Source organism: Geotrypetes seraphini, chromosome 7, assembly GCF_902459505.1.
Source record: "Geotrypetes seraphini chromosome 7, aGeoSer1.1, whole genome shotgun sequence".
NCBI classification, from domain to species: domain Eukaryota; kingdom Metazoa; phylum Chordata; class Amphibia; order Gymnophiona; family Dermophiidae; genus Geotrypetes; species Geotrypetes seraphini.
This window is the reverse complement of record NC_047090.1, coordinates 35,778,026-35,792,186: the sequence shown is the minus strand read 5'-3', so window position 1 is coordinate 35,792,186 and position 14,161 is coordinate 35,778,026. Positions and strand designations below refer to the sequence as shown.

Below are 14,161 nucleotides of genomic sequence, written 5' to 3'. Positions count from 1 at the left end.
GTTCCAATAACTTTCAAAGAGGGGACTATTATAAGCTTTTGATTAGTATACCAGAGAGAACGCAAAGTGCTATAAGGGATAAGTAATTTATCAATAAATTGAGGTTCGTTAATAGAAAGGGTTTTGAATACTAAAAGTAAGATTTTAAAGGTAATACGATGGTTAATTGGAAGTCAATGAGATTTAATCAGAAAAGGTGTTACATGATCATATTTTTTACCGTTGTGGATGAGTTTAACGGCAGAATTCTGAATTATCTGAAGATGCTTTTTTTTGTTTTTGTGTAATACTTATTAATAGAGAATTACAGTAGTCGAGTTTTGCAATAATTAAAGAATGGATTAATATATTTAACGATTTTGGCTCCAGAAACTTGGAAATTGAGCGAATCATTCAGCCTTTGAGAGGGAGTAACACGATCGCCATTTTGTTAACTAATGCAACCCATTTTCATACCATATTCATATTTCTGTCCCCCACCTAGAACTGTGGATCTTTTCAGGTTAAAAATAGTTTACGTGCATAAAGAAACTAAGGGGTCGATTTACTAAGGCGTGCTAACTGCTAACATGCCCACAGAATATAAAGGACAGATCCATGATGAGGCCTCATCTGGAATATTGTGTACAATTCTGGAGGCCACATTACCAAAATGATGTGCTGAGAGTTGAGTCGGTTCAATGAATGGCCACCAGGATGGTCTCGGGACTCAAAGACCTCCCGTATGAGGAAAGGCTCAATAAATTGCAGCTATACTCACTCGAGGAACGTAGAGAGAGAGGAAACATGATAGAGATGTTTAAATATATCATGGGCCGTATTGAGGTGGAGGATGATATCTTCTTTCTTAAAGGTCCCTCGGCCACAAGAGGGCATCCGCTGAAAATCAGGGGTGGGAAATTTCATGGCGACACCAGGAAGTTCTTCACCGAAAAGGGTGGTCGATCGTTGGAATGAACTTCCACTTCAGGTGATTCAGGTCAGCAGCGTGCCCGATTTTAAAAGGAAATGGGATACACGTGTGGTATCTCTAGGGGGTAAATTCAAGGGGGTGGGGTCGTTAGAGTGGGCAGACTTGATGGGCTATGGCCCTTTTCTGCTGTCATCTTCTATGTTTCTATATTAGCATTTAGCGCGTGCTAAATCGGTTAGCACGCCTTAGTAAAAGGACCCCTAAGCTTGCTAAATCATTTCAGGGACTGAGGATATTTAAAGAGTTCTTTTTACCTGAGAATTAAATGAACTATTGAATGACTCTGCTTGTAAGCACAGGAAATGGTACACCAGTATTTTCTTGATTCACGGCCTTTTCAATGTTACTTTCTGTCTGTATCTTCTTTTCCCCCAAGCTGTAATAGTCCCTGAAGGACTTGTCAAATAATTAATTAGTTGACCCAGGCTTGTAGTGGAGGGAGTTTCAAGATTCCATTCTGGTTTCTTGAAGAGAGCCTCCTGGGTATTGCAAGCCTTAGACACATGCAGGCATTTAATTTGTCTTGTAGTTTTAAATGTCACATAAAGTTCAAAAAACAGATCATTGATCTATTAAACTGGGGTCTAGGATGTTTTATCTTCCTAATGGGATAACATAGAGAATCTGGATTTGGGTTTGATCTATGGCCTTGTATAACATGCTTTGCATTTTTTGTTTAGGCAGTTTGGAAGGGTTTCATCTTGCGGCAAAAATTGGCCAGTGCTCTTGCTGCAGTAGAAAAGGATGAGTTTGAAGAGGAGCTGGAAGAAGCAGATTTGGAAGATCTTAAATTTGATGAGGTAATTAAAATGAATAACACAAAAGCCTAATCTAAAAGAAAATTTATTCTAAGTTTCTATACTTTCCTTTTGATCCCCTCCATTAATTTTTATATTTTTATAGGTCATATTTCAAATTGCAGCATAATATCTGGTAAATGCAGTTGCCATGAGCAGCACTGATAGATCATATGACCTCCATCACATGTCACCTCAAAGAACAGTTTTAGTGTTTTCCTGGAAAGTTTTTGAACATGTGCAGAGATTTTCATTTGTGTCAAGGGAAGGACTAACCCTTTAGTTTGCACTAAGCAAACCAGCAGTTTGAGTCTCCCACTGTAATATAAAGAGATTTCAAAACTCTTAATAAATGGGGCTCCCTGTGGTTTCAGCTGAAGACAAAAACTGGCAGAAGAAGTTGCAGCAAGCACTAAATGCTGCTCACTCCCAGTGGCATAGTAAGAAGGGAGGGGGGGATGATATGCCCCGGACGTCATCTTGGTGGGGACACTGGCACCCGTACTCCTCTCTGCCCGTCCGCACCTTCCTGACTCCCCCCCCTGCCATATGCGAGTCGGCTCTCTCTGATGTCACTTCCAGATTCGACGCCTAGGAAGTGATGTCAGAGGGAGAGCAGACATGATGCAGGCAGCAAGTTCATGATGCTGGCTCGTGCCAGGAAAATTAAAGAGGTATGGAGGAAGGGAAGAGGGCTGCGTGCATGGTAGGGGGGTGGGAAGGGGCGGGGGAGGGATGCCACCACCCCAGGTGCCACTCGCTCTCTCCTTCGCCACTGCTCACTCCACCTGCCAGTTGGAGGGCAGTGTACAGGGGGGTGGGGAAAACGGACAGACCACTGCATACAATGATAGCTGTGGTCTCTCCTTCCTACTCTTTATTTTAAAATTTCTAATCCACATAAATCCTAAACATAGTGCAATTTATTTAGAAACATATAATCATGATGACAGATAAAGACCAAATGGCCCATCCAGAGCATCCACTATCTCCTCCTCTCCCTATTGGCTAAGGCTCTTAACATTTGCATCTCCTCTCCCTATAGGCTAAGACTTTTTATACCTGCATTGTGAGGTCATAGAGCTTTATGGTTATAGAAACATAGAAATTTGATGGCAGATAAAGGCCAAACAGCCCATCCAGTCTGCCCATCTGCAGCATCCACTATCTCCTCCCCTCCTTAAGAGATCCCAAATACCTGTCTCATGCTTTCTTGAAATCAGATACAGTCTCTGTCTCCACCACCACTACTGGGAGACTATTCCATGCATCTACCATCCTTTCTGTAAAAAAGTATTTCCTTAGATTACTCCGGAGCCTATCATCTCTTAACCTCATTCTAGGCCCTCTCTCACTCTGGATTTTCCTTTCAATTGAAAGAGACTTGCCTCATGCATATTTATGCCACGTAGGTATTAAACATCTCTATCCTATCTCTTCTCTCCCGCCTTTCCTCCAAAGTATACATGTTGAGATCTTTTGGTCTGTCCCCATACCCCTTATGATGACTACTGACCGTTTTTGTAGCCTTCCCCCAGACTGACTCTATACTCTTTATATCTTTTTGAAGGTGCAGTCTCCAGAATTGTACACAATATTTTAAATGAAGTTTCACCAGAGTCTTATACGAGCAGGGGCATCAGTATTTCCCTTTCCGTACTCGCCAATCCTCTCCCTAAGCACCCAAGCATCCTTCTGGCTTTTCACTGAATAATTCTTATAGTTATGGGATAGATATTCAGCTGGTAGCAGTGTTGTTTACAGCAATTCAATGTTGGGCCAAATCTGGGTAACCCGTATTGATTATTCAGGTTAAGTATGATATTCAGTACTTAACTGCCTAAATGGCATCGCATAAAAGATAGGACTGTGTTTTATGCAGTCCAATATGGCCACTGAAGTTAAGCAGTTAATGTAATGTAATGTAATGTAATTTATTTCTTATATACCGCTACATCCGTTAGGTTCTAAGTGGTTTGAAGAAAATATACATTAAGATTATAAATGAGAAGTAAGAAGGTACTTAAAAAATTCCCTTACTGTCCCGAAGGCTCACAATCTAACTAAAGTACCTGGAAATTAATAAAGAAGAGAAAATAAAGATGGATATAATAAGTGCTAAATATTGGCCCTTAATAAGACCAATGAAAACAAACTTAATAAAAATGTAGCAATAGATCAAAACAGACTAAAATACATCATGGAGCACTTTTTCAAACCATGTACTGTATATACATAAAGTACCTTATTAACCTATGATATTTTGTATATCTCTGCTTTAAAAAATGAAGTCCCATATCAACTATATATCATCAGACTCTTTTTTTTTTTAACTTTATTTAGTTTTTAATGCCAACAAAGTACAATACAATTTATATACAAATAATGATAATCAACCAAGCACTTATAATCAATCAGTATCTATACAAAAGATAAAAATTCCCTTCCCCATCCATCATTACCATCAGGAATAATACCAAAACAAAAGATATACCCCCCTCCCGCTCTCACCCCCTTGGATGTGTGGGTAAAAAAACAATGAAAGATAAAGGACAACTATAGCAAATCTACAAAAGACGTCAATGGACCCCAAACTAATTTGAATATCATCAGACTCTTAATACAATGTACAGTTAGAAACCTACATAAACAATGCACCGTCTTTTCCTTTTACCTTGGGAGCCATCGAATTAGCACATTTGAGGGTCTTTTAAGCCCTAAGCATGTATCTAGTTTAATTCTACTCAGGATCCATCAAAAAAAGGGGAATATCTTGATGGATAACTGGTTAAGCCATTTTAGGCCTTTAGCCTTATTTTGGACTTCTGTCTCTTTCTCAGCTAGCTGAAGACATTTTTCTCATTGAACTTCTGTTGTTTTATTTCTCTTAGTCTTAGTAGTTTTAAGTTTCAGCAGTACATATGGCTGGTGGCATTTTATTTTTCCTGCCTGTATTTTTATTTGTTTAAAAAATGTCACCTTTGACTTTGCTTTGAATATTTTTGGACCATGGCCAGGAAGCAAGCCAGCATTTTTTCATGTGATATCCAAAGGGTCAAAGGAAGCACTATGGTGTTTGAGTGAAAGCTACAAAATGTCTTGATATGCATTTTTTTTGTGCAAGAATGATGGCATAAACTTGTCAAACCCAACAGAAGAGACTCGATGCTTTTTAATAAGGAGAAAGACCTTTGAAAATTGCCTTTTATAATGAGCTCTCAACCTACACATCTCCCTATTTAGTGGAAAACAGCAGATCTGGAAGTTCTTGGGAACCACACTGCCTGCTCCGATTTCCTGGACAGCTCAGGAAGAATCGTACAACTCTGCACTTAACACAGATCATGTGACCCATCAGTGTGGCTTTTTGTAAAGTAGCCATTATAGAAGTGCTTTTTTCAAGTACCCTAAAGGTTGTAATGCAGCAGGGTTTGTGTTTTTTGTGGGGTTTAAAAATTTTTTTTCCCTAGATATGTTATTGTACATACACAAATATTTCTCTAGCAAACTTTTTTTTTTTTAACAAAAAGATATGCTTACTGGGTTCTGTTTCTGACATCAGATAAGCACCCCTTGATGCAGAAAATCAGCCATGACTTTACTTGCACCCCTTGTTCTCTCTCTTTCTTTCTCTACCTGTTCCACAGATCTCCTCAATTCACCCATTCTGTCCTCTGTGATCTCTCTTTCTCTCTCATCCCTCAACCCTTTTTCCAGTCTCAATATCTTTCTTTAACTCCAGCCTGTCTCCCTCTTTAAGCCCCAACTCCTACACCATGACGGCAGCAGCCTCTTATTTCCTCCTATCCACCTTCCCCACATCAATAGTCTCTCAGCTTCCTCAACCACCCTAGAGCACCAGCTTATAAATTGCCCCAACACTGCACTCTCAACCCTATCTCCATTTCACAGCAGAAGCCTTTTCACCCCTTCTACCCTATCCACCCTCATTAGAAGTAGGGTTATCAGATGTCTGGATTTCCCCAGGCACACCCTCCTTTTTGAGAACATGTCCGGGGGTCCAGACAGCTTTTCAAAACCTGGCATTTTGTCCAGATTTTGAAAAGCTTCCTGTCAAAATCACGTCGGGAGGAGGCATCTGTGTGGACGCAATGAGGTGATGTCATCACATCGCATGCAAGAATGCCATCTGGGGACAGGGGTGGAGCTGGGTGGGATGCACAAGGCGGGCATGTGGGCATGGCAATGGGTCCGGATTTTCCTTTGGGGGAATCTGGTAATTCTAATTAGAAGCCTCTGTTTCTTTGAACTAAATTCCAACTAGGCAGCAGCTGATCTATTCTGTTAGCTTTTCCTGGTCCATTTGGCCCCTTTAGTATTTCCTCAACAGCAGTACAGGATGTCTCCTTTCCTCATGGCATCCCATTGACTTGCCCACTGATCCAATTCAGCCAGGTAGGCCTGTTAACTCCACTTCTTTTCCATCATTGGCCTTCACCAGCTTACAAGCCTCCTTCCTTTCTCATCTTAGTCATTGGCCCACACAGAAACTTCCCTACTTTTCAGCCATGTGGGCCACTGATGGTTTTACTTGGCATGAAAAGAATCCCACATTATAAATAATGAGCTGTCTATAAAAGGCAACGAGGGGTGAGGCTGCCACTGGACTATGGGCCTTACATTCAAAAGCATTGATCTGATGAAATTGAGGAGCTAAATTTAGCTGGTTAGTCCAGTTCGTTTTCAAAGTTGAATCTAAATGGATTAATCCTTAGTTGGCCGGCCGGTTCTCTGTGAATATTGTCCTCTAAAGACTTTATACCCTTTAGTGATTGCATATTAAGCATGCAGCAGTCTTGGATGTTTTTGTAAACTGGCTTATTTATGAGCACAAACGAAGGCAATTACAAATCAACCCGTAGACCTGCAGCTCATTTTCAAAGGGAGACTTCTCATGGAATTTCTGCCAGCAGACATTTATGCAGGTTCTAAAATATTCACATATTTTGTACAAGTGCAAAATGCATGCATTAAAATATCGAAGTTGGTTTCAAAATGAAATCTTCATGTGTAACTTCCCTGAGCTGGAATAATTAAAACGAGAGATAAGCAAAACATGCATCTACCTACATAACCCCCCCCCCCAAAAAAAAAAAAAAATCCCCCCCCCCAAAAAAAACAAACAACTTTGATTATTGCCCTCTAGGTTTACACAATTAGGGTAGCATTTGTGAATAGTTATAATAGTATATTTTAGGTAGATGAAGGGGTTAATTTATGGGGATATCTACAGTGAGATAAGAGAGATCTACCGGGCTAATACCCTAAGGATATTCTAACTACATTCTGAACTTTTTTTATATTCATTTGATGTCAGTTAATTCCCGAAGTCACTCAGGATTTGTTTTACTCCTCATCCATTTTCATTTTGGTCTGCTCTTTTAATGGTATTATGACATTCAAAGTATATTCTTGACATAGTAGGATGTAATGGGGGCCCTGGTTAATCATTTCCAGCATATGTCCTGGGGCTTTTGATATCATCTTTATTTAATGAACCAAGAACACTTGATTACTGTGCGACTAGAATACTCCGTTCACCCATGTGCCAATTCTATCAACTTCAGCTTCTGTGCACTGCAAAGAGGGGCCGTTAGTTTGAGTCTGAATTAATATAAATATTTTAGGGAACTTTGAGGTTAGTATTATTTATTAAGGCAATGTCCTTTGTTTATTTATCCAGATTCTTCTAGCAACTTTGAAAGGGTCAATAAGTTGTTTAGGAAAGAGCAATACCATGGGAGAAAACAAAATTTAAGTAAAATGTGTTTTAAAAAGAATTTTCATGGTTTTTTATTATTTGTTTTTATTTGTTTTCCATTTTGTATACTCCACTCAAAACGGCTATGGAGCAGGGAACAAAAAATTTTTTGAAACAACTATGTCAACACAATTAATCTAAGGCTTGGCTTTATATATCGAGACATCATTCCAAGAAAGCTCGACTCGGTTTACAATAGTTAACTTAAATAAAATCCATAAAGAATAAGACTAAGGACTCCTTTTACAAAGGCGCGTTAGGGACTTAATGTGTGGAATAGCGCGCGCTAAATTGCTGCGCGCTAGCCATTACCGCCTCCTTTTGAGCAGGTGGTAGATTTTCGGCTAGCGCGCTAATCCGGTGCGTGCGCTAAACGCTTAGCATACCTTCGTAAAAGGAGCCCTAAGTTTCAGAAGATTAATTTTCAAAGTGTTTAGCAAATAAAATGGTTTTTAAAGATTTATGAAAAAGTTGAAATGAACCAGAACTCCTTAAAATGAGTGAAAGATCATTCCAAAGTTGAGAAAACTTAAAAATCAGAGATTGACTAAAAATCTTGACTCCTGTAATCCCTTTCTTGGAAGGAAGAGATAATTTAAATTGTTGATTACCTCTTGCAAAGGAGAATCTGTAAACGTTCCAAGATAAAGGAAGGAGAGGAGTAAAGATACCATATAGGATTTTAAAGACAACACAAGCACATTTGAATTGAACTCTAAAATAAACCGGGAGCCGATGGAGACTCTGGAGCAAAAATAAAATAAAGACTTGATATTCAAATATACTTATCCACAGGTTTTCAACAACATTATCCTTATAATGCCAATGAAAAGCACTATAGACCCCCAGCACTGTTCCCTCTAAGCTGAGCAGGAGTCCTCCAGCTTTATTGCTGCTAGTGTGTGTGTTGGGGGGGAGGGTTGCTTCAGTACTGTGTTTTCAATCACTTGGAGTCCTGCAGAGCTTGCTTGTCCCTCACTATTGAAAATGTGATTGCAAAACAGCACCCCCTACTGGCAGCAATGCTGTTGGAGGACTCCCACCCTGCATAGAGGGAGCAGTGCCCTCCCCCCATAACATTATCTGGATGCAGAGCTGGGAATTATTCAGACAGGAGAGCCTTTTGCCTGTTTTGTTGGAGACCTCTATACAAAGTACAAATATGGTAAAACAGGGTTATAAAATTAACAATGAGAGACATCCCAAGGGATTGTTAGTACAACAAGCAACTTTATCCACAAGACAAACACAAACAAAAGGGAAGTGGGTAAGAACTACAATATTCAGAGAAAAAAAGAGACAGAAAAGGGAAAGATTGCCGTGGAAAAAGGTCTTTAGTCCTTATAATAGTATCTCAAACTTTCTCGAGCCGGTGCACACTAAAGGTAGTGGCCACGGCTTGAGGCACTCAGAAGTGTGCGGACGTCGCCGTGATGACATCATGCATATGCTTGACATTATCACGTCGACATCCGTGCACATGCAGAGGCCCTGCAGATGGGTCCTGAGACGCCAGTAGGGGATTCCAGCAGGGAAGAAGGCTGGAGAGAAGGAGAGGCACTGGCGCCAGCTGTTTCTCAATTACTTCAAGCTAAGTACCCCCTAAGTCTAACAAATACCAACTGAGTACCCCAACCACAGACCTCCCTAGGCCCACTCAAGTTCTGCCCAAGATCCCATCCCCTTAATAATTGTAATACAGTTTTTTCCATTCATTTTTCATATACACAGCACATATACTCTGCAGGCTGCTGTAATTAGCTTTAAAGGTGAGACGGGGAGTTCAGAGGGGAAGCCGGAGGACGCTAGAGAGAAGGGGGAAACATGCAGGCCTTCGGCAAATCGGGCAGCGCTGGCGCCGTACCGCATGGGGAAGTCAGCTGGCAGACACCTCTCTTCCTCCTTCGCGGCACACTTGGAATCTCAGGAGGCACACTTGGAATCTCGGCACACAGTTTGAGATACACTGCCTTATAAGGACAGTTACGGTCCAAAGGCACCGTGAACAGCATGATGGCTGAAACGTCGGTTCTGCCTACCCAGATGCGGCGAGACCGGACAACTGCAACAATCTTGAGTGAGTTTCATTCTGAGCAAATTGGATGGGCCTGCTGGTCTTTCCATGTCGTCATTTACTACATTACCATTGAGACAGACACTTTTATAAGAGCAATTCTACTCTTAAATCCAAGCCCTAACAAACACACCTCTTAACCCTTTAATTGGCAGATGGTGAAACAACTACTTTACGTAACTTGATGTCAAGTAACAGGCATTTGGAGATGCAGATCTTCCATAATGCCAAATAAAGGGTTAAACAGTTTGCTCTTCCACTTTACTCCTACTCCCGTCTCTCCTCTCCCAACGCTCACTTGGGCATTTACCCAGGGTGCTACAATCCCACAGTGGGTCCCTTCAACCACCCAGGTTTCATGAGCCCTGTTCACTCCTCTTCATCCAAACTAGGGAACCAGCCCTCCCAGACATGCTCCAGCTGTGAATTCCAGCGGCTTAAGCAGCTCTCCTGCCCCCAAAGCCAACAATCTCTTTGCTGTAACCCCTGCTTTCCTCATATAACCGCCCTCCACACCTCATCCTTATAAAAACATTTCCAATAAAATGGTGTCAGATTTACTGCCTGAACTAGCAGTGACAAAGAATGATGACACCATTTCTGGCAAGAAAAAACAGGAAGGAGGGTGGGATTGCACAGAGAAGAAAGATATGATGAGCCTGAGGAGGAATCAGAGAAATATATCCAGGAGAGATGAGCCATGCGGCTCACTGCCCAACTGTCTAGAAACAGAGAGATGCAGGATTTGAAAAAAGCCATCAGTAGGGTTACCAGATGTCCGGATTTTACCCGAACATGCCCTCTTTTTAGAGGACATGTCCGGGCGTCCAGATGGCTTTTCAAAACCCAGCACATTGTCCGGGTTTTGAAAAAACCTCCAGCTAGGGACCGCATTGGGAGGGCATCTGCGCATGGGGGTTTGCAACACGATGACATTACGCACATGCGCACATGCGGGTGACATTGCATCACACATGCACAGATGCCCTCTCAACATGACTCTGAGCACGACAACAGGTTGAGGGGGTGGGCTGGGTGGGGCTGGGTAGAACTGAGCAAGCTTAGGGGGCCTCCCTCTCACTGGCCATAGTATCTATGGAGGTGCTAGAAATGAAGAAGGAGAGGCATGAACCATGGTAACAGGTAAGCCGTTCTTAGCTTTACTTTTCTCCTCTCCTGCCAATTCCAGCCTTCGTTCCTTTCATCTAGCTGCCCCCTATGCCAGGAATAAATTACCCGAGTTTGTCCGTCAAGCCCCTTCTCTTCCCTTGTTTAAGAGCAGACTGAAAACCCACCTTTTTGAAATAGCCTTCAATCCTTAACCCTACTCCTCTGCTCTCCAACCCAGCCAGCTGATTAACCGTTCCCCTTAACCAGACATGGGCAACTCCAGTCCTCGAGGGCTGGAATCCAATCGGGTTTTCAGGATTTCCCCAATGAATATGCATTGAAAGCATTGCATGCAAATAGATTTCATGCATATTCATTGGGGAAATCCTGAAAACCCGCTTGGATTCCGGCCCTCGAAGACTGGAGTTGCCCATGTCTTCCCTTAACTGTATCCATGACATCCTGTTTGTCTGTCTTGCCTATTTAGATTGTAAGCTTTTTCGAGCAGGGACTGTCTTCTTCTCTGTGACTCTGTGCAGCGCTGCATGCATCTGGTAGTGCTATAGAATAATTAATAGAGGCACTGGTAGTAGTAGTAATCCAAATTACAAGTCCTCCTCCATCCCTCCCCCATACAACATAAAGGACCATAGATGCAGGTAGAATGCACCTTTGTTCCCCCTCCCCCCCACAGACTGGAAGTGACCTACCACATTGTTAATCATTCTGGTATTACTCTATATTTAACCAAAAGAAACTCTGTGGAATGACGATGTTCCTCAATGGACTTTATTTGAAAATGTCAAAGTTCCAAAGGTACACTAATATCATCCACATAAAATAAAATCATCCACATAAAAGTAAAGTAATCCACATAAAAACCTAGGTCCTAGGACCTAGTCCGCTAGGGATGCAGGACCCAACGGGATCCGGAAGGTTCGCCCCCCACATTTCGCCCCCCACATTTCGCCCCCCACATTTCGCCCCCCGACACATTTCGCCCCCACACATTTCGCCCCCACACATTTCGCCCCCCGGATGTTTCGCCCCCACACATTTGGCCCCCACACATTTGGCCCCCACATTTCGCCCCCACACATTTCGCCCCCGACTCGGAGCGCAAATCCTTACCTCGGAGCGCTTACTGTTGTGAGTGCGAGAGAGGCTTGGCCAAAGTGAGACAGCATCCTGCGTCCTGCGAGAGCTGTGCGCGAGCGAAGCCAAGGGGGGGAGGGAGTTGTGTGGGGGCGTAGGGAGTCGGAAGGGACTCCCGCGAGACAGCGGAAAGGGATGAAGGGGCATCGGGGCTTGGGTGCGAAGGCGAAGGCGAAGGGTGCGAAGCCAAGGGGGGGAGGGAGTTGTGAGCGCGAGAGAAGCCTGGTGATGAAGGTGGATCGGGCCCAAGCTCAGAGAGAGAAAGCGGAAAGGGATGAAGGGGGATCGGGGATTGGGAGAGACAGCGGAAAGAGATGAAGGGGGATCGAGGGGGGGTAGGGAGTCGAAGCCTGGTGATGAAGGGGGATCGGGCCCAAGCTCAGAGAGAGAAAGCGGAAAGGGATGAAGGGGGATCGGGGCTTGGGCCGAAAGGGAACATGAGCTGAGCGAAGCCAAGGGGGGGTGCGAAGCCAAGGGGGGGAGGGAGTTGTGAGCGCGAGAGAAGCCTGGTGATGAAGGGGGATCGGGCCCAAGCTCAGAGAGAGAAAGCGGAAAGGGATGAAGGGGGATCGGGGATTGGGAGAGACAGCGCAAAGAGATGAAGGGGGATCGAGGGGGGGTAGGGAGTCGAAGCCTGGGGATGAAGGGGGATCGGGCCCAAGGCCAGAGCGAGACAGCGGAAAGGGATGAAGGGGGATCGGGGCTTGGGCCGAAAGGGAACATGAGCTGAGCGAAGCCAAGGGGGGGTAGGGAGTCGAAGCCTGGGGATGAAGGGGGATCGGGCCCAAGGCCAGAGCGAGACAGCGGAAAGGGATGAAGGGGGATCGGGGATTGGGAGAGACAGCGCAAAGAGATGAAGGGGGATCGAGGGGGGGGAGGGAGTCGAAGCCTGGGGATGAAGGGGGATCGGGCCCAAGGCCAGAGCGAGACAGCGGAAAGGGATGAAGGGGGATCGGGGCTTGGGCCGAAAGGGAACATGAGCTGAGCGAAGCCAAGGGGGGGTAGGGAGTCGAAGCCTGGGGATGAAGGGGGATCGGGCCCAAGGCCAGAGCGAGACAGCGGAAAGGGATGAAGGGGGATCGGGGCTTGGGCCGAAAGGGAACATGAGCTGAGCGAAGCCAAGGGGGGGTGCGAAGCCAAGGGGGGGAGGGAGTTGTGAGCGCGAGAGAAGCCTGGTGATGAAGGGGGATCGGGCCCAAGCTCAGAGAGAGAAAGCGGAAAGGGATGAAGGGGGATCGGGGATTGGGAGAGACAGCGCAAAGAGATGAAGGGGGATCGAGGGGGGGTAGGGAGTCGAAGCCTGGGGATGAAGGGGGATCGGGCCCAAGGCCAGAGCGAGACAGCGGAAAGGGATGAAGGGGGATCGGGGCTTGGGCCGAAAGGGAACAGGAGCTGAGCGAAGCCAAGGGGGGGTAGGGAGGCGAAGCCTGGGGATGAAGGGGGATCGGGCCCAAGGCCAGAGCGAGACAGCGGAAAGGGATGAAGGGGGATCGGGGATTGGGAGAGACAGCGCAAAGAGATGAAGGGGGATCGAGGGGGGGTAGGGAGTCGAAGCCTGGGGATGAAGGGGGATCGGGCCCAAGGCCAGAGCGAGACAGCGGAAAGGGATGAAGGGGGATCGGGGCTTGGGCCGAAAGGGAACATGAGCTGAGCGAAGCCAAGGGGGGGTAGGGAGTCGAAGCCTGGGGATGAAGGGGGATCGGGCCCAAGGCCAGAGCGAGACAGCGGAAAGGGATGAAGGGGGATCGGGGCTTGGGCCGAAAGGGAACATGAGCTGAGCGAAGCCAAGGGGGGGTAGGGAGTCGAAGCATGGGAATGAAGGGGGATCGGGCCCAACGCCAGAGCAAGACATCGGAAAGGGATGAAGGGGGATCGGGGCTTGGGCCGAAAGGGAACATGAGCTGAGCGAAGCCAAGGGGGGGTAGGGAGTCGAAGCATGGGAATGAAGGGGGATCGGGCCCAAGGCCAGAGCAAGACATCGGAAAGGGATGAAGGGGGATCGGGGCTTGGGCCGAAAGGGAACATGAGCTGAGCGAAGCCAAGGGGGGGTAGGGAGTCGAAGCATGGGAATGAAGGGGGATCGGGCCCAAGGCCAGAGCCAGACAGCGTCCCGCGAGCGTACGCCGCCTCCGACGAGCCGCAGGTCTGCCGAAAGGGAACATGATATTATCCCGCTGGAGCGCGCTGATAAGTGCAGCAAGGCCTGAAGTAGGGGAAAATGCTCAGGGGCGAAAGGTGCGTGGGCGAAATGTATGTATAGTCGCCAGAGC

The 14,161-nt window shown here is 45.4% G+C and overlaps 1 protein-coding gene across 4 annotated transcripts in view; it reads left to right on the top strand.

Annotated features, from left to right (window-relative positions):
* Positions 1-14,161, top strand: part of LRRIQ1 (leucine rich repeats and IQ motif containing 1) — a 289,414-nt gene that overhangs the window by 182,946 nt on the left and 92,307 nt on the right. For all 4 annotated transcript variants that reach the window (XM_033951658.1, XM_033951656.1, XM_033951659.1 and 1 more), the window contains one exon: positions 1,654-1,773. In XM_033951658.1, the coding sequence (XP_033807549.1) occupies positions 1,654-1,773 (120 nt within the window). The remainder of the gene's footprint in view (positions 1-1,653; positions 1,774-14,161) is intronic.